This window comes from Hemiscyllium ocellatum, chromosome 7 (genome assembly GCF_020745735.1).
Source record: "Hemiscyllium ocellatum isolate sHemOce1 chromosome 7, sHemOce1.pat.X.cur, whole genome shotgun sequence".
NCBI lineage: Eukaryota > Metazoa > Chordata > Chondrichthyes > Orectolobiformes > Hemiscylliidae > Hemiscyllium > Hemiscyllium ocellatum.
The window spans coordinates 90,621,107-90,641,391 of NC_083407.1; the positions used below are offsets into that span (position 1 = coordinate 90,621,107).

General features: G+C 40.8%; 1 protein-coding gene across 1 annotated transcript in view; it reads left to right on the plus strand.

Moving 5' to 3' along the window:
* Positions 1–20,285, plus strand: part of LOC132817546 (protein unc-80 homolog) — a 270,588-nt gene that overhangs the window by 139,930 nt on the left and 110,373 nt on the right. The window contains exons 24-30 of the mRNA XM_060828048.1: positions 1,478–1,613; positions 5,448–5,581; positions 5,832–5,997; positions 8,761–8,964; positions 9,066–9,163; positions 14,982–15,182; positions 18,019–18,126. Coding sequence (XP_060684031.1) covers positions 1,478–1,613; positions 5,448–5,581; positions 5,832–5,997; positions 8,761–8,964; positions 9,066–9,163; positions 14,982–15,182; positions 18,019–18,126 — 1,047 coding nt within the window. The remainder of the gene's footprint in view (positions 1–1,477; positions 1,614–5,447; positions 5,582–5,831; positions 5,998–8,760; positions 8,965–9,065; positions 9,164–14,981; positions 15,183–18,018; positions 18,127–20,285) is intronic.

A 20,285-nucleotide genomic window follows, 5' to 3' on the forward strand; every position in this document is an offset into this window, starting at 1 on the left:
TGAAGATGGTGTTACAATAAAATACCTGACTAAAACTACAACCTTGTCCAAGGTAGCAGTAGATGGTAACATCAACTCATTGGGTGAACACTTTGTGAATGAAAAAGAATGTTGTGGTTCTGTTCGCCGAGCTGGAAGTTTTTGTTGCAAACGTTTCGTCCCCTGGCTAGGCGACATCATCAGTGCTTTGGAGCCTCCTGCGAAGTGCTTCTTTTAAAAAAAGAAGCGCTTCGCAGGAGGCTCCAAAGCACTGATGATGTCGCCTAACCAGGGGACGAAACGTTTGCAACAAAAACTTCCAGCTCGGCGAACAGAACCACAACAACGAGCACCCGAGCTACAAATCTTCGCACAAACTATGAAAAAGAATCACTGGAAGATCAGAGATTACACGCCCCTAGTTTCTGGATGTGCAGATTCTGGTTTTCCACTTCCCATTGAATTGTGTCATTCAGTTTTCCCTCATTTCACGCAGTATCTCCCAGGTGAAGACAGGATCCACCTTGCAGGTCCTACTTTCTTTACCTCGCTCTTAACCCAACATGTAGTGATCTCTGGTTGAACCACTGGCAGTTGTCTCTCTTTCTCTCTCTCACTCTCTCACAGAGAGAACAGCCATGTGGTCCTCTGAGACTATAGCAACTTTACCTTTTTCAGGTGGTTCTCCTACAATGTGTGTTTATTAAACATGATTTGGCTGTAACGCAATTAGTGAATTGCGGACTTTTTTTTATAAAGCAAACCCCCGTCTGCTGTTAGGTGAGTTCATCTCCGACATGAGCAGAAAAGCACACCCCAGCCTCAGGATCCTCTGTCTGCAAATTGCAAATTCAGCGTGTTCAGCTAAAACAGGAATGTAGTCAGCTCTACTAGCCTTGAAACTTAGCTTGAAAGTGGGAATTGTAGTCTACATTTAGAAGGAATTTTACTTCAAACTCGGGGAGAATCTTGAGGAGGACTGGACTTCAGTGTTGGCATCACGTGGTCCGTCAGCTTGCACACTTTCTGTACCTTTATGAAAGGTACAGTGCTGTGGTCAGTGATTTTAGTGTTAAAGTGTTAAATTTACTGCATTATTTCATTAAAATGTATGATTTAAAGATTTACCTAGATTGTGCTATCATTAGTGTTAGACTAACTATTATTTTTGTTTCGAATTTTACTGATATTTTTGGTGATTTGCTCCTAATCCTATTTTTCCCATAGGCCCCATTATTTATATTGTGTGATTTTCTATAACGCGGTGTTGCATGGGGACGCAACTATCGCATTATAGGAGAACTACCTGTACTGTGTGGATAACATTGAGAATGATACTACACAGGGAGAGGATAAACAGTGAAATGAATGGTTAACAATGCTTATAATCTGACTGTGTACCACAGTATGTTGCTACTCAAACAGAAATCAGTTTCTGTATTAAGTTTACTGCTTTTAAATTGCTCTTCTGAAGCTTTTGGTTCTTGATTCGTGACAGGCTATTGGGAACAGGCTGAATGAACTGTGCCATACAGAGAGTGAAAGCCCAGCAAACATACTGAGTTTCATTTATGATGATGAGACTAAACGAAGATTGAGGAAAGAAGATGAAGAAGAAGATTACCTTGACGACAGTATGTCTGAGTTCTTTTATTTTAACAGTAGCAAAATTGCTGGAAATCTGAAATGGAAGCAAATTGCTTTAAGTACTCAATGTATCAGGCAACATCTCTGCAAAGAGGAAAAGAATTACAGTAGCAATAATGCTTGTTTCTTCAACATACATTGCCTTTAATGCAATTGAAAAATTTAGACCATTATTTGTAGAACGCAAACTTTCCTCACCTGTACTGGCTATAACATGATTAATTTAAATGGTGCTGCTCTTGCACAATGTTCGTATAGTGCGAGATCAGAACTATTGAGTTATATTAGAACCTTCTGTAATTGCTTCAGATTGATAACCTATCGTCAGAGCTGGAAAAGCTATAGATTGGACAGTTTTTAAGCAAGAACAAAAGCAGAGTAGAGTCAAGGGGGGCAGTGTGGAATGGTGGTGGGAGATCAAAAGGGAAGAACTGAATGACAAGAGGGGTGATCATACAAGGCAAGAGGATTGGGAATGGACAAGTAAAGAAACAAAAGCTAGGACCAGAGTATGTATAAGTAGGAAAAGCAGAATATCTTCAACAGAATATCCAAAACAAATGTAATTGGCTCAGAAGTTATGATCTGCACTGGTTGAATTCAGTGTTGGTGAGTCCATAAGTCTGTAAAGTCCCTAGTTGTAAGTCAAATGTTGCTCCTGCATTCCATTTGACTCCTATCTGAATGTTCCCATTCTGATCTTTCTGTCCTCAGCCTCCTATACTGGTTCAGTGAAACAAGTCAATAGAATAGGCATTTGGAAGGCAAAGATTTTGCATCTAGACCCCTCTTGGCATGCCCGGATCCCACCAGACCTTGCTGAAATTTATCTCTCAATTCTTGGTCACCTCCTGTACCTTCCACAAGCTGGCCTTGATGAGAGTGCAGCCCTCATGACTAGAGGTTTGGCAATTACCTTAGGAGGACGAGGAGGAGGAGGAGGAAAAAGTGGATGAAGGGAGGAGGCATCCAGCCAATGATCTTTTTAGACAAGCTGTCCATTAACACCAAAGTCATTTCCCTGAAAGTTACCAGGTCACTGATGTTCCACACCTACACCTGACCATCTCTTTGCAATTACCAAAGTCTTGAAATAACAGACACCACAGAGCTACTGCTCTGTATTAAATTTATTCAATAACACAACCATATTACATAAAATACTCAATTGTTCACCCTTGTGCTTTCTTTGTGGATCCCTTTACTGCACCTAGAGTTTCTGCACAATACTAACCCATGGCAGCAAGCCAGATCAGCTTCTCACATTCCCCGGGGACACTGCAGATGGCATCCTTCAGCAGCACTGGGACTCAAGGGCCCAGCCTCAGGCTATACCCTGACATGGGCATCAGCGATCTGGACTGGCAGGCTGATGGGCAACATCACATATTAGGTTCTGGAGTGAACGTGAAATGGGTTGCAGAAGGTGCATAAGGCAGGAAAATAACTCATATTAAGTGGTATAGTCTCTCTAATGGCCATGCTAATACTGCACAGCACTGTGTACTTCAGTGGGTGAAGGTGAGGGTCTCTGCTGTTGTTTCAGTATTGTTACCTTCTAAAATGAACCATTTCATCCAGCAAAAGTGCATGAAGTATATTAGTGAGTGTGTTGGGTATCATTGCTGAATATTTAGGTGTAAGTGAAAGCTGAGAAATGTGGGGGTGAGGATTGCAGCAGTATGTGAAGTTCAAATACAGTGCATGAAAGTTAGATACAAGTCTATATTGCTTAAATAAAAAATTGTCAGTGGTGATGGCATGAGGCATTGAGCACTATATGATGTTGGTGCTGGTGGGTTAAACAAATTATGGAGGAGTTCACTGACCCTAGCCACTTAGTTCAGTTAGTTGAACTTCTCCCAACACTGCCTCCAGCTCCTAAGGCCATAGTTCAGGCTTTGTCTGCTCCTATGAACTTTCAATCGTCTTCTAGAGTCTTGGCCCCTGGAAACAGGGTATATATCTATTTTCTTCATTCGCTTGCTTGAGGTATCCATCAATTCATCAGAGGAGCAAGGACCTTTTGCAGTATTACTCCGATTGTTCATGCACTACAAGTATTTTCCAATCAGTTTAATGATCGTCAGGAGCAAGAGTGTTCCTCCCTTTTAATATGCTGGCTTTAGAACTGGTGATGAGCTTCAGTTAATGCTCATCTCACATGAATTTGATCCATCCTGAGAGTACAGCCAACTATCATGGAAATGAGAATGCGACACTTACTGCCTGCAATATTTTCAAAGACAGTGGTTAATCGAGTGCCATGATTCTTATGCTCACTGATGAGTTTTTTTGGATTTTGGCGCAGAGGATTCTGGGCATGGGCAAATTTTCTAGACTGTTCTGTTCTCTCTTGGGATCAGGCTGCTCAACCTGGCTCTGAAACTCATTGCTTACAATTACTGAGTTGTACTGTGAAACGCGATTGTCATTTGACAGACCTGACATAAGGGAAATCTGTCTTGAGGCACACTTTGCTTTAATGAGAAGTTACTTCGAGTCATAGAAATATACAACACGGAAACAGACCCTTCGGTCTAACACCTCTGACCAGATATCCTAACCTAATGTAGTCCCATTTGCTAGCACTTGGCCCATATTCCTGTAAATCATTTCTATTCATATACCCACCCAATGCCTTTTAAATGCAGTAATTGTACCAGTCCCCTCCACTTCCTCCGGTATATCATTCCATACATGCACTACACTCTATGTGAAAATGTTGCCCCTTAGGTTCGTTTTAAATCTTTCCTCTTTCACCTAAACCTATGCCATCTATTTCTGGACTCGCCCAGCCCAGGAAAATTACTTTTCTATTTATCCTATCCATGCCCTCATAATTTTACAAACTTCTATAAGGTCACCCCTCAGCATACGATGCTCCAGGGAAAAAGCCCCAGTCTATTCATTTCTCCCTATAGCTCAAATCCTCCAACCCTGGCAACATCCTTGTAAACCTTTTCTGAACCTTTTCAAGTTTCACAACATCTTTCCGATAGGAAGGAGACCAGAACTGCATGCAATATTCCAACAGTGGCCTAACCAATGTCCTTTACAGCTGCAACATGACGTCCCAATTGCTATACTCAATGCTCTGACCAATAAAGGAAAGCATACCAAACACCACCTTCACTATCCTATCTACCTAATGACTCCACTTTCAAAGAACAATGGATGTTGGTTTGCTTGGTGAGTTGGAAGGTTTGTTTTCAGATGTTTCGTCATTGTACTAGGTAACATCTGTGAGCCTCCAGATGAAGCCTAAAGGTCAACTCTTACAAGTTCATTAGTGCATTGTCATCCCAGCACCTAACAGAAATACACCCATTGCTACATTTTCTTACAAATAACCAGTGCACAGGTACTCTTCACTACATCCACAATGTCACAAAACTCACTTTGTGGCAATGTCTTGTTTCAGTTAAACTCTTCAAAAGGCATAATTTGGACTGAAACCTCTAGCTCAAATAGGTGGTCTGCTGGATTTTTAAAATTATGAATATAAAAAGCTATTTGGTCTCTTGCTTTTATAAATGCCTATCTTATTTAGTTTCTTTTTGGAAGTACAAAATATCTGAAAATGAACTTTCCAGCTCAGCGAGCAAACCTACTTCCAGAACCTCAACCTGAGCTACAAATCTTCTCCAAACTTGCTAATAAGAAACAATTTTATGACATTCAGTATATGGATTTGAAATGCTATATCTGATAGGGAAGTGAAAACACATGCACTGATTCTGTGGTAATTAGAACCCTCTTAAACAACTTTGTTCCAAACCAATATTTCCTGACCTCACATCATTTCAATGTTTTGACAGATACTGTTAACCCCACCAAATGTGGCTGTCCATTTGCATTAAAGATGGCGGCATGCCAACTTCTTCTAGAGATAACAACATTCCTTCGGGAAACCTTTCCCTGTTTGCCTCGACCACGTACGGAGCCTCTTGTTGTGAGTACTTTTAATATCTGTTTAGTATTGTCAGAAAAGCACTATGCCAAAGAAAATATGACCAAACCACCCTACTTTAAAATAAAGTCCAGAAGCCAGGAAAACAAACACAATGTCATGTAGTTTCTACTTAAATTACAATAAAAATAAACACTACATTTCAAAAACATGAGAACCTTCCACTCAGTTCTGCCGATTCAAAATAGTGCTTTCCATGTTTATCTCAATTGTGTCGATGTCTATACAACAGGATTTGGAAAGCTGCCGACTCCATCTGGATCCTGAACTAGATCGGCACAGATATGAACGGAAAATCAGTTTTGCTGGAATTATTGATGATGATCAAGATTCAAAGGATTCGCCGCATAGCAGCAGTCATACCCTCAAATCGGATACAGCCTGTGAAGAGAAAAAAGGTCAGAAAGGAAGGTTTTTTCCAAGTGATTTAGAAATGGTACATTCAATAAAGAATACCTACAACCTAAATATAAGTATTATCTTATTAAGATCTAATTATAAGCAAGTTCTTGCTCTTCATGAAGGCATCAGCAATTGTAGTTACTTTAACTTTCCACTAAAACTGTCTTGCTTACAAATACTGTGGAGGTGCCACTGATGAATTCGGATGGACTAAGTCAAAAATCTCTCCACACCAGGTTATAGTCCAACAGGTTCATTTGGAAGCACTAGCTTTCGAGTACCGCTCCTTAGTCAGTTAGCTAGTGATGAAGATGCAGCGCTCCGAAAGCTTGTACTTCCAAATAAACCTGTTGGACCATAACCTGGGGTTGTGTGATTTTTAACTTTGCTGGAAAAGCGCAGCAGGTCAGGCAGCATCCAAGGAGCAGGAGAATCGACGTTTCAGGCATAAGCCCTTCTTCAGGAATCTGACAAACCTTACAAATAAGCAAGGTGAATAAGACACTTGAGGCACTTGCCCAGTCCTAATTCTTCAGTTACTGCTACTTGGGAATTGCTAGTTTTCAAAACGCAGTAGCTCAATTTACCGCCAGTGACAAGATAAAACACTCAGTCAAACATTACATAGTCTCCCCTTAATATTTTAGTTTATGTATGCCACATGCCAGTATTAGAAGCAGGAATAGAATTGAATAGGAGACCAAGACAATCCTGTTGCATAGAGTATAAATTGCTGAAAATATCGAAATAACACAAATAAAAAGTCTGATTTTGGGCTGCACTGATTTAAATTTCTACTTCAGAGAGGTACCTTCTAAATATGGAGTGGAGTTGGTAAATTCGATGCACATCAACTGCAAAAGCAACCTATATTTCAAGAGAAGCAAGAAAGAAGCTTCAGAATTCACATAAAGATCAATGCAACTGGCAAGCACTCAAATGTAGCAAGAAACAGTGATGAATTTATTAACATCGGGGAAACAGTGATAAGTTAAGACCATGTATTTTTTCCAAAATGTTTAGAAAACACTGTTCATAATATTTACTTAATATCCACCCATCTGGTTCACTCATGCCCTTAGGGAAGGAAACTGCCATCCTTACCTGGTCTGGCCTACATGTGACTCCAGTCCCACAGCAATGTGGTTGACTCTTAACCACCCTCTGGGCAATTAGGGATGGGCAATAAATGCTGGCCCTAGCCAGTGATGCCTTCATCCCGTGAGTGAATTAAAAATAAACTTCAGACAACATATGATGGTGTGTAAAGTTTAAATTAGATTCCCTACAGTATGGAAACAGGCCGTTCAGCCCAACAAGTCCACACAGACCCTATGAAGAGTAACACATCCAGACCCATTCCCCCACATTTACACCTGACTAACACACCTAACACCGTGGGAAATTTAGCATGGCCAATTGAACTGCCCTGCAGGTCTTTGGATTGAGGGAGGAAACTCACACAGACACAGAAAGAATGTGCAAACTCCACACAGACAGTCACCTGGGGCTGGAATCAAACCTGGGTCCCTGGTGCTGTGAGGCAGCAGTGCTAGCCACTGTGCTGTTCCCATACAAGTCCCATAAAGTCATGCAAATTTATCACAGTGACCTGCACCTAGGACAAGACTTTTTATTTTTCATTTCTGATGTTTGTATAGTTTCATGTAATCAAAATAATTAAATTACTTATCTCAACATACTAGTTAGTTCAGTTAAACTGCATCCATCCAAATGTTTTAAACATCCAATAGGTACTGATAATGGACAAAATAATGTTGAACTTGCAAACAGAAGCCATTGAAAACATTTTGAAAACTTGGAGCAAAGCAAGAACGTTCCACATTGAATTTTGAAACTGTGTGAAAACCCATTGCCTGACAGTGGGTCCTCCTTAGGACCAGCTGAGAGAGAGACTAGTTTGGCACATCTGTGAAATCAAATACAGGTATGCTTTCCACACAAGGCAAAGTTTGGATTCATGCCGACTGTGTCACTGTTCTAATCTTTTGCAAAGCGATTTGCATATCTGAAGCAGGAAGTTAATGCTGTGTATTTCATTCCCCTTTTAAAACCATTTTTTACATTCTGCTAATCTGCCTTTAAACAACATTCTCACCTGCTCCATTCAAAAGCACCTGTGGTCCAAAATCTTTAGTCCGGCTTATTCTTCTGCCTTTAACGTGGTTGACGTTTTTGTCTGTTTATGCTTTGGTTCATCACCTTGGGATAATTGTCTATTTTAATTGTATCATCTAAATGTTGGTTCAGCAAAAGAATTTTCTGTAAATATGCTGATTGTGCTTTCTCTAACACAAATAGAAGTGTTTAGCTATTGTCTTTTTACATTAATTTTGTTCTCTCAGTAAAAAGGGAAAAATACAGAGCACTCTTATACTTCCTGGTCAATTATATAATGTGAAATGAATTTAAAGAGACCCTTTTTATATAAAAATTTATTTAAGTAAATGTAATGCCATGTTAACAGAGTTATTTGAGGTTGATTTCATTTTGAATGGTATTAAATATGGCTTCTTCTTCAGTTGAGATATGGTGGTAGAATTTGAAGTCCCTTTTGTTTTTAACGCAGAGTTTAGAAAATTTCTGACAAAATAACTTCACACTCCAATCAGTTGTGTAGTCCGATCATTCTCATTCACTTATCAAAACTGGTAAATAATTGATGGTTTGCCTGCATTTTGTGTGAGACATGGTGTCAGTAGCACTGCAATTTGCAATATGTTGTATCATTATCTTAGGAGCAAGCAGAAAAGTAAGACCAGGAGGCTCACGTCTACTTCAGATAAAGGGGGCACGAAGTTTTCGAGTAAAGAAGGGTGGTTCCTTATCAAGCATACGCCGAGCTGGAAGCTTGAAGAGCACAAAGCTTTCACGGCAGGACTCTGAGTCTGAAAATGAAGAAGTTCTATTATCTCAAAGCCATGACACAGTTACTGACATTGGTATTTTCTCAAGATATGTCTATCTTTGAGCAGTTAAATGCTGGTTACATTTAGTGTAAAAAGATTGTACTGTACTTTGATTTTTCTCCCTGTTTTGACAGGCAGCCCCTGGAGTACAAGTGAACCTAGTATTGAACCAGAAGGACTGAGCACAGTAGGAGCAGAAGAAAATTACCATAGAAACATGACATGGTTGCCAGTATGTTTAAAGGATTTTCATTTACTTGCATCTATTTCAGGAGTGTCAAGCTTGAAGTTCATCACTTGTACTGAGCCAAGAATCACAGTAATGTGAAAAGAAGGAGTGATGCATTAATAGCTAACTCATATGTTTGAATTATTATTTGTTTTGCTTGCACTGATGCTCCACTGAGTATACATTATGGCTATTGCTTTCTGCAGCAAAAGCAACAATTTGTGCATATACAGTGCTTTGAATGCATTTAAATATTCCAAAGGGCTTTACAGAGACGTTATAAAACAAAATATGACACTTCATAAGAAATATTTGTGCAGGAGCCTATTTCAGCTTTGGATCAGGGAATGGGTCAGTATCAGTAGTTAAGGTGCAGGATTTTAGAGGGGTCTGATAAGAATTGTCTTAGTGTTCCCATGGTTTAAGTGGAAGAAACTTCTGGTCATCTCTTGCTGAATGTCTGACAAATAGTCTCACAATTTGGAGATAATAGAGAAGTTGAGAGGCCCTAGTGGTGCTAAAGTTGTGCTGAGTGTCAAGTGGATGTCCGTGTCTGTGGAAACTAATCTGCCTTGGGTTGATGCCTCCTAGGAGCAGCATATAGATGAGAAAGGAGAGGGCACCAGAGGAAATAGTGCACGAGCCAGAAGGGAAACCATTGCATATTTTTTTCTCACTGCAGTTTAATATGAATGAATCCAGGATAACATAGTGCCACACAAATGGACAATGGGAGTGGTGTTGGAGGATGATCGTGTTACCAAGTATATCAAAGATTGAAAGGGTTGGGTTCATTTATCTTTGTGGAGATGTCATGAATAACCTTGATGAGAGTTCGGTCGGTACTCTGGCAACAGCAGAGTCCTGATTATATGGATACAAACACACTATTCTGGGAAAGCTTCTGGCTAAGATTTCACATTCAGCAATGAGATAAGCAAATATATGTACTTTGTTTGGATAGCATGAATGTTCCTGATAGTCTTATTTTTGAAATACGATTGGAATGCAACTGAACAAGAGTGAGAAATACAGAATGTAATAAAGTTTGTAATTTATTTGTGAGGTAAATGACGAAACAACTCAGAATCTAGAATCAGGTTAGAGGAGTGATGACTGAGCAATATTATAATCTAAATTAATTGCATGCCTTTTTCTTGTTCTTACTGAGATTAATGAATTCTTCTGTCAATTCAATACATGAGTATCAACAAGATTGGTTTACTGGAGAAAGTGAGGACTGCAGGTGCTGGAGGTCAGAGTTGAAAAGGGTGGCACAGGAGCAGGAGAGTCGACATTTTGGGTCATAGCCCTTCACCAGGAATGTGGAGGGGGAAGGGGGCTGAGAGATAAATAGGGGAGTGGGGTAGGTTTGGATAGACAATAAGTGGATGCAGGTGAGAGTGATTGTGATTGGTCAGACGGGTGGGTGGAGTGGATAGGTGGGGAAAAAATAAACAGGTAGGACAGGTCAAGAGTGGGGGGTGGGGGGAGGGGGGATGCCGAGTTGGAGGATTGGATCTGGGATGAAGTGAGGTGAGAGGAGATTTGGAAACTAGTGAAGTCGATGTTGAACAGTCCCAAGGCGGAAGTGTTCTTCCTCCAGTTGTCAGGTGGCTTTGATTTATTGGTGGAGGCGTCCCAGGACTTGCATGTCCTTGGGGGAGGGTGCTACCTGAAATGTTGAATCTCCTAAAGAGGTCCTCAGATGCTGCCTGATCTGCTGTGTTTTTCCAGCACCACACTCGCATGTATAATGTTCGACGAAGTTTTAAGTGCATACCCAGGTGTAAATGTTGCATTTGTTGGTACATTTGGAGGCATTTTTGTGCTGTCCTTACATGCACTGTTGCACTTGACTGTTCTCTGCTTGAAGAAAGAGAAATCTCTATTTGGGCTTGACCAAGGTGGGTTTTTTCACCCAGTCAACTTGCAAGTTCTATTATTTTCCGATTGCTTTATAATCTAAGCTTGGGAGGCTCTGCACAGTGAGCTCCCTTACACTGCTGGCTGTAGAGCACTGTCTTTTTACTGTGTGAGAATCCTGCATGTGAACTACATGACTTACACAGTAATGCTGTGTTTTGGTAAGTATGCCCCCATTGCAGTGTAAGCAGCACTTAGCAAGCAGGAGAGTTTTGTCATGTCATCTGATCTTATAAGTATATTTCACATAGTTAAATTGCACTGCTTCTGCTTATGTGATGCCAGTGCGTGTTGAACAAGTAACACTTGCAAAAAGAATGATTTCCCACGGCTTGGTTAAATTTATGAGACAAACTCCTGCTCTATCCAGAGTCTGACAGTGGGGCTCAGATTACTTGAGGCTGAGCTTGTTTTCACCAGGCAGTAATTGATTTTGTCATAGTATTGTTGGTGTTGATATTCCCAAGTTAACAAGACCTCTGTCCTGACAGAATTGTGTGTTGCTGTTAGTAACTGTGGTGCCCTGGGGCATGAGGCAGGTTGACATAAGATCACTGTCTCTTTCAAATTTATTGACAAGCCAAAGTATTCAGAGGCTACAGTAAAGTGATCAAAAGAGGCTGAATGACTTCCAGATTTGGTGAAGTAGAATCATTCATGATCAAGAGTTTATTCAGTAGCTGCCCTATAATCTTTGTGCAAACCTTGAGCCTTTGCAAGTCGAGCTACCATCTATCCTGAAATGAATGTACATTCTTATGTCAAGAACATTAAATGTATGTTAGGGCATGGCTGGGAAGTATGCAGTAATCAGAGCAAATACATATACATTTGGTGCTGTTTGGCATCAAATAATAAATCAGTTTCATCATACTGATAACCATGTCACAATGAAATGAGTGAATTACATTGATCGTCTATTCAGAGCAACTATATTTATACAGAACCTTAAACAAGCCTTTCCAATTTACTGTGTTCAAAGCCTTGACTAGGTCAACACACAAAATATGGAAATCTTTGTTCTGTTCACAAGACTTTGTCTGAATTTGAGTTGCTGTAAAGATTATGTATACTCTTCCCCACATCAACAGAAGCAGCATTAGCTCTGTATATCCTGAACTTAAATGAGGTGAGTGACAACCTCATGACCCTTGCAAGATACTGGTATCGAAAGAAATGATATTCCACATTGATTACCAGGTAGGGGTTTGTGTCGTTTCTCTTTGTAAAATGCATGCGTTCTTGAGGTGTCAGGACACAGCACACTGGTTCTAAATAAGGCAGTGGGGACCTAGTGAGTTTCTTAACCATGACAGTCCCTTGAATATGAAAATTTCAGGTGGGATATCATCAGTTCCCATCAGCTTACCCAAAGAAAGCTGTTTTGTGGCTTTTGTGACTTCATGCACATGTATTTGGAAAGGCAAGGACTGATTAAGGATAGCCAACATGGCTTTGTGCATGGGAAATCATGTCTCACAAGCTTGATTGAGTTTTTTGAAGAAGTAACAAAGAGGATTGATGAGGACAGAGTGGTAGATGTGATTTATATGGACTTCAGTAAGGCGTTCGACAAGGTTCCTCTTGGGAGACTGATTAACAAGGTTAGATCTCACAGAATACAGGGAGAACTAGCCATTTGGATACAGAACTGGCTCAAAGGTAGAGGATAGAAGGTGGTGGTGGAGGGTTGTTTTTCAGACTGGAGGCCTGTTACCAGTGGAGTGCCACAATGATTGGTGCTGGGTCCTCTACTTTTTGTCATTTACATAAATGATTTGGATGCGAGCATAAGAGGCACAGTTAGTAAGTTTGCAGATGACACCAAAATTGAAGGTGTGGTGGAGAGTGAAGAAGGTTACCTCAGATTACAACAGGATCTTGATCAGATGGGCCAATGGGCTGAGAAGTGGCAGATGGAGTTTAATTCAGATAAATGCAAGGTGCTGCATTTTGGGAAAGCAAATCTTAGCAGGACTTATACACTTAATGGTAAGGTCCTAGGGAGTGTTGCTGAACAAAGAGACCTTGGAGTGTAGGTTCATAGCTCCTTGAAAGTGGAGTCACAGGTAGATAGAATAGTGAAGAAGGAGTTTGGTATGCTTTCTTTTATTGGTCAGAGTATTGAGTACAGGAGTTGGGAGGGCATGTGGCGGCTGTACAGGACGTTGGTTAGGCCACTGTTGGAATACTGCATGCAATTCTGATCTCTTTCCTATCGGAAAGATGTTGTGAAACTTGAAAGGTTCAGAAAAGATTTACAAGGATGTTACCAGGGTTGGAGGATTTGAGCTATAAGGAGAGGCTGAACAAGCTGGGGCTGTTTTCCCTGGTGCGTCGGAGGCTGAGAGGTGACCTTATAGGGGTTTATAAAATTATGAGCGGCATGGATAGGATAAATAGACAAAGTCGTTTCCCTGGGGTTGGGGAGTCCAGAACTAGAGGGCATAGGTTTAGGGTGAGAGGGGAAGGATATAAAAGAGATCTAAGGGGCAACTTATTCACACAGAGGGTGGTACGTATTTGGAATGAGCTGTCAGAGGAAGTGGTGGAAGGTGGTACAATTGCAACATTCAAAAGGCATTTGGATGGGTATATGAATAGGAGGAGTTTGGAGGGATATGGACCAGGTGCTGGCAGGTGGGACTAGATTGGGTTGGGCTATCTAGTCGGCATGGACGGGTTGGACCGAAGGGTCTGTTTCCATGCTGTACATCTCTATGACTTTATGCTTGAGCAGGGCCATAAGCAGGTTCTTTGACAATGCAGTGCTATGGAGGTGACAGTGGTATCATTGCAGTAGTTTAAGCTGTAGTTTAAGACATTTCTGAGGTGCTCTCTCCAACATGAATGAACATCATGCGAATTTGCTTGGAGCTGGTTAACATCAATGATATGTTTAAAATCATGAAGCATTTCGATGGAGTAAAAAGTAAAAGTAAATAGTTTCTGTGGTTGGAAAGACAGTCACTACTTGGTACAGTTTAAGATGTTTGGCAAAAGGTGGCATCAGGGTGCCATTATCAGACTAGCACAATGGCAATCTTGTGGCACAGCGGTTAGCTCTTCTGCCTCTTCTGAGGGTTTTCTCTGGGTGCACTAGTCCACGGTCGAAAGATGTGCGTGTTAGATGGATTGGTCATGCTAAGTTACCCCGTGATGTCCAGGAATGCATAGGCTAGGTGGATTAGGATTACGGGGATAAGTTAGGGGAGTGGGTCTGGGTAGGATGCTCTCCAGTGGGCCAAATAACCTCTCTCTGCACTGCAGGGACCCTATGAACCAGAGATGGTATGTAGAGAAAAGCTTCACAGCACATGTTAAGTTAAAAGCAGGTTTCATAAAAATATTAAATATTGTGAATGCTGGAAATCTGACGTAAAACAGAAAATGGAAAAGTACTCTGTCGCTTTGGCATGGACAGTAATCAACCTGAAAGATTAATTCTATTTTTTCATGCACAGCTGCTGCTAGATCTGCTGTATATTTCCTCTTCTGAAACAGATTCAATTGTGGATTTCAACCTATTTTTCTCAACAACCTGTTCAGGAATGTTCATGCACACCTCACGTCCTAGTCCAGGGTTAGGGACACCACCACTGCACCACAAGAGGGTCCTGCAATAGTAGCGTTCACATGTGAATTGAATAAATCATTTCAGTTGTGAAAATTGCTAGCAATGGGCTTAGATATGAGGAGTGGAATGGGATTAATTGGACTGTTCTTCAAAGTATACTCAATGGGCTGAATCATTGCTTTTATGTGCTGTAACATGCTGCAACACTATGTGGTGAAAATGTTTAGCATTGTGTTGTCAGACTTCTTCATTTTGGCTGTTACTCAGATGAAGCTATTTTTCTGGATCTTCTACTAACACTAGTGTCCTTTCCTTCAGGTTATGATTTTGCTGTGCAGCCAACAAAGCTTCATCTGCTGCCATATTGATTACTGCCATCCTCGCTGTTATCAGCATCACAGCCGATCTTGCGCTCGGCTTGTGCGGGCAATCAAGCTCCTGTATGGAGACACTGTGGATTCAGTCCGAGATGATGACACTACAAACAAAGTAGGCTTGAGGGCCAAGAAATCAAAAGAGGTATTCATAATTCTTCAACTCTATCATCTTTTGGATGCAAATGTTCTGTTTATCTGTGTTCTTACTGCTAACTTCATTAAGTTTTTAGTGGTGCTTGTTTGACATTTGAATCAACACAATAGTGAACATCATGTTTGGCTTAATGTTTCAGTTTTTAACCTACATGTCATTTGAAGCAATGGTTCATTTTTGTAAGTGTCATTTTTTTCTTGTTCTGATTCTGTAGCAGTTTTTGAAGAAAAATGAGGAGCTTTCTTGGTCGTTGGCTGAGATTTTTCTTTCAGAAATCCAACAGGTCTCTCATCTCAATATATTTGGAGATGCCGGTGTTGGACTGGGGGTGTACAAAGTTAAAAATCACACAACACCAGGTTACAGTCCAACAGGTTTAATTGGAAGCACACTAGCTTTCGGAGCGACGCTCCTTCATCAGGTGATTGTGGAGGGCTCGATTGTAACTCAGATCGAGTGTGCTTCCAATTAAACCTGTCGGACTATAACCTGGTGTTGTGTGATTTTTAACTTTGTACATCTCAATATAGTTTACATGGTCTTAATCTACAAAATAATGGTAAACTCAGTGTGGTCCACAACAAGTTCCATGAGGCCTGGACTAAAGCTCTGGAGACATTACTTCAAATCTGGTAGCAAGTCAATCATGGACAAGGAAGCCTCTTTGACCCTATCCTTACTAAAGTAACTTCATAGAAGCATTTGTCCAAGACAGTATAGTTGTGAATGTGAATGTGCAATACCTATGGAGACAAAGCTGCACAGTGTGTCTTCACTTTGAAGAAACTCTCTACTATGCTAAGTTCAGAGATTTAGAATGGATTCATTTTCCTTTTCAAACTGGCAAGTAGCTGCCAAAGGGATCGGTGGAGAGATCTCAAATATTTACAATTTATATAAATGAATTAGATGAAGGGACAAAAGGTATGGTTGTTGAGATGGATAAATTCTTGATCAGTCAAGGAATCTAGGGTTGTGGGGAAAACACAGGAGAGTAAATATGAGGAATGTTGGATCAGGCATAATCCTATTGAATGACAGCTGGCTTGAGGGGCTAACAGGCCTATTTCTTACGGTCATGCCAAATTTGCTAAAGATAAGTAGGAAAGTAAGCTGTGAAGAGGAAGCTACAAAGAGATATGCATAGTTAAACGTAATGGACAAAGGTATGGCAAATGAAGTAAATGTGAAAAAATGTGAAATTGTCTCTTTCAAAAAAAGAAGCTTACTTTGACTCTTCCCACTATCCAAGGCTTGAGGCACACCTTCCAGGTGTAGTAGTGATTTACTTGCACTTCACTCTGTCTGGTTTACTGTATTCTCTGTTCAGGATGTGGTCTCCCCTGCATTGGGGAGATAAAGCGCAGAATGGGCGACTGCTTTGTGGAGCGCCTACATTCCGTTCACCACCATGCTCCCTGGCCAACATCTCTGCCTCAGGCTTGCTGCAGTGCAAGCTGGAAGAACAGCAGCTCATTTCCCACTTGGGGCATTACATCTTTCGAGACTCAATATCGAGTTCAATAATTTTAAAGCCTAAACACCATCTTCCCTGTGCTTCCCTCATACTGACACCCCAAGGCCATTGGCTGCTTTAATCACAGCCAACCCATTTTCATCCCCTAATGGTCCCCTTGTCTTTTTCCATTATCCATTCCTTTGTCTTCCAAACTCCACCCATCATTTACTGATTTCACCACCCCCCCCCACCCCACCACCACCCCTCCAAACCACACCATCAAAATCTTCAGTATCCATACCAATGTTTTCTGAGTTACAATCAGTTCTGAAGAAGGGTCACTGAACCTGAAACATTGATTCTGCTTTCTTTCTGCAGATGCAGCTATTTCTGTTTTTGTTTCAGATTTCCAGCATCCTCAGTTCTTGTCCTTATTTTCTCTCAAAGTTCATCAAATTCAATAATTTGGAGGTGCCAGTGTTGGTCTGGGGTGGACAAGGTTAAAAATCACACAACACCAGGTTATACTGCAACAGGTTTATTTGGAAGCACTAGCTTTTGGAGCACTGCTCCTTCATCAGGTGGTTATGGAGGTTAAGATCATGCTCATAGAATTTACAGCCAGAGGAGTCCAGTGTTAAGGAGATGTGATACAGTAAATAACACACACATACTCACACCACCCACACAGACCCTCCCTCATACACAAGCTCTTTTTCATATGCGCACACATATACCCCCTGCACACACCCCTACACCGACAACACACCCTCTCGCACATACCCCATTGCACTCACACACAAACTCTATCACATACACTCACACCCAGACCCAACCACTCACTCAACCTGTTGCTCCGACATGCGCACACATGTAAGCTTCTGGGGTGAATCTGTTTTTGCAGAATTACATTACATTTTATTTTGCTCCAAAACTGCATGAATCCATGTAAAATTCTGGATTTACAGAAGGTTTGTCAGTCTGACATATCATTGGGACACAGACAGACTTCACACCAATTGTTTAAAAAGCTGAGCTAACTTGAGAATGTAATTTAAAAGAAGTTGTGGGATTTACATATGAAAGAACAGAAACCAGCATATCCCATTATAAAAGATGAAAGTTTTAATCTAAGATTGTTTACTGTATCACATCTCCATGACACTGGGCTCCTTTGGCTACAAATTCTGTGAGCATGATCTTATTCTCCACAACCACCTGATGAAGGAGCAGCGTTCAGAAAGTTAGTGTTTCCAGATCAACCTGTTGAACTATAGCCTGGTATTGTGTGACTTTTTTTAACCAAATTCAATAACTAACTTTAAAGTGCAATTAAATATTTATTGATCATTTTTTCCCCTCCAGTGCTCTGAGAAATCATGTTTACGTACACCTTCTTTAAAAAAACGAATACCTGTTACAAGTTTGGAAGGAAAAAAGGATTCTGGAATGTTGAAATATATCAGGACTCAGGTATGTTTATAAACGTACATGCTGCTCTTTTTCTTTGCTATTCTGGGACTAAAATCTGCATGTTTATAATTTTATCAATGGTTGTTCAGTCAAGGTGTGATCATTTGTCCCCTTTTATTGCTCTCAAAAAAGCCCCAACAGTAACCATTGCTGTGATCCTTTGGTACATTAAATTTATACTTCATTCCCCATATTTTAATGCTTTCAAGGATCTAGCTTCACCACATTCCTATTTCTGTTGTTACCTCCAGGTCACAACATCCCACTCCCATTCTCTCCCAAGCAATCCCAGCCTTGGGTGACTGTGTGGAGTTTGCACGTTTCCTCCGGGTGCTCCTGTTTCCTCCCGCAGTCCAAAGATGCACAGGTTAGCTGAATTGGCCATGCTAAATTGCCCATAGTGTTAGGTGCATCATTCAGGGGTGAATGTAGGGGAATGAGTCTGGCTGGGTTTCTCATTGGAGTGTCGGTGTGGACTTATTGTGCCGAAGGGCTTGTTTCCACACTGTAGGGAATCTAATCTAATCTATATTCAGGACACTTGACCTTGCATGACCTTACTACTCCTGTGATATAAATCACATATGAGAACATTGCTGGTCATTTCATTGTAGGTTCTCCACCCATAATCCCTTACCCCCTCACATCACTCCTTGTTGTGTCTCCCTCTGGAAAATATCCCGCCCCAATTTATTTACAACAAGGCATTCAAGATCCCTAGTCTATCCTGAGGGCCTCTCACCTTTCTGCTGTTTTTGATCTGTATAACCACACCCTCTCAAACTTCGATGCCCAGACCCCATTAAAAGCATTACTCACTCTCTTTCACCATGGTTGTTCCTCCTAACATAGCCTGTAAATCTATTTTGCCATTCTATGATCATAACTGCTCTTTGAACACCTCATAGAGTCATACATCTTTGTCCTTAAATACCATTAATTCTTTTGGTTAATAAAAATCTAATAATCTCACATTTAAAGTTAATTCTTTATCCTGCAGCAATTAATGTTTGGAGAATCCCACTCCTACGACCTACACTATTTGTCTCACTCTCCTGTGTGAGACTATTTTATCATTTCACTTGTGAAAAGCCTGGCTGTAACTATTATGTCAATCACCTTTTCCCTAGACTTTCTCATAAGTGGATAGAGTTCTTCTTATCTAACCTGTTTATTTCCCTTAAATCGCCAGCTGGAGAATACCCTCTGTTGTGATTGAGTTTGGAGTGGTGTACTGATTCGTTTCCATCCCACCCCTCACTGCTCATAATAAATTGGGAGTTGAACCAGAGTTCAAATATGGACAATTAAATGCATTTTCAATTGTATCTTGTTCAGTATTAGAAATAATTCAGCTATGTTTCTTTAGTTAAAGAATCACACGTTTAAAACAAATGGGACAGCGCAGTGGCTCAGTGGATAGCACTGCTGCCTCATAGCACCAGGGACCTAGGTTTGATTCTAGCCTTTGGCGACTGTCTGCGTGGAATTTGCACGTTCTCCCCATGTCCGCATGGGCTTCCGCCGGGTGCTCCGGTTTCCTCCCACAATCTAAAAATGTTTAGGTTGGGTGAATTGGCCATGCTAAATTGTAGTGTTCAGGGATGTATAGGTTAGGTGCATTAGTCAGGGGTAAATGTAGAATAACAGGGTGGGGGAATGGGTTTGGGTGAGACACTCTTCAGTGTGGGCTTGTTGGGCTGAAGGATCTGTTTCTACACTGTAGGGATTCTTTCAAATAAAATTTTAATACAAATAGAAGTTAACCAACATGCAAATAATATTAACAAAAAACATTCAGATGTGCAAAGATAGATTTAATTTGGATATTAAACTTAACATGAGGCTATTATGGGCAATAAACACATTGTGGTCGAACACCCCTTAGAAGATATCAAATAAATACAATTAAGGTGGATACCGTGGATTTCTCAACAATCACTCCTTGATGTTAGTGACATTGCGGCTCATCAAATCTAATTAAAATGTTATAAGAGTGGTGACTTTGTACACTTTTTACTGTACTCCTATACTTGAGTGCATGTGACAATAAAATCTAAATCTAAGGGATTATCATTCCGCACTTTTGATGACCCAGTCTAGAAACTCCCCCTGAAGCTGCTCTGTTATGGAGGTTCTCAATGACTGCTCACATTCTG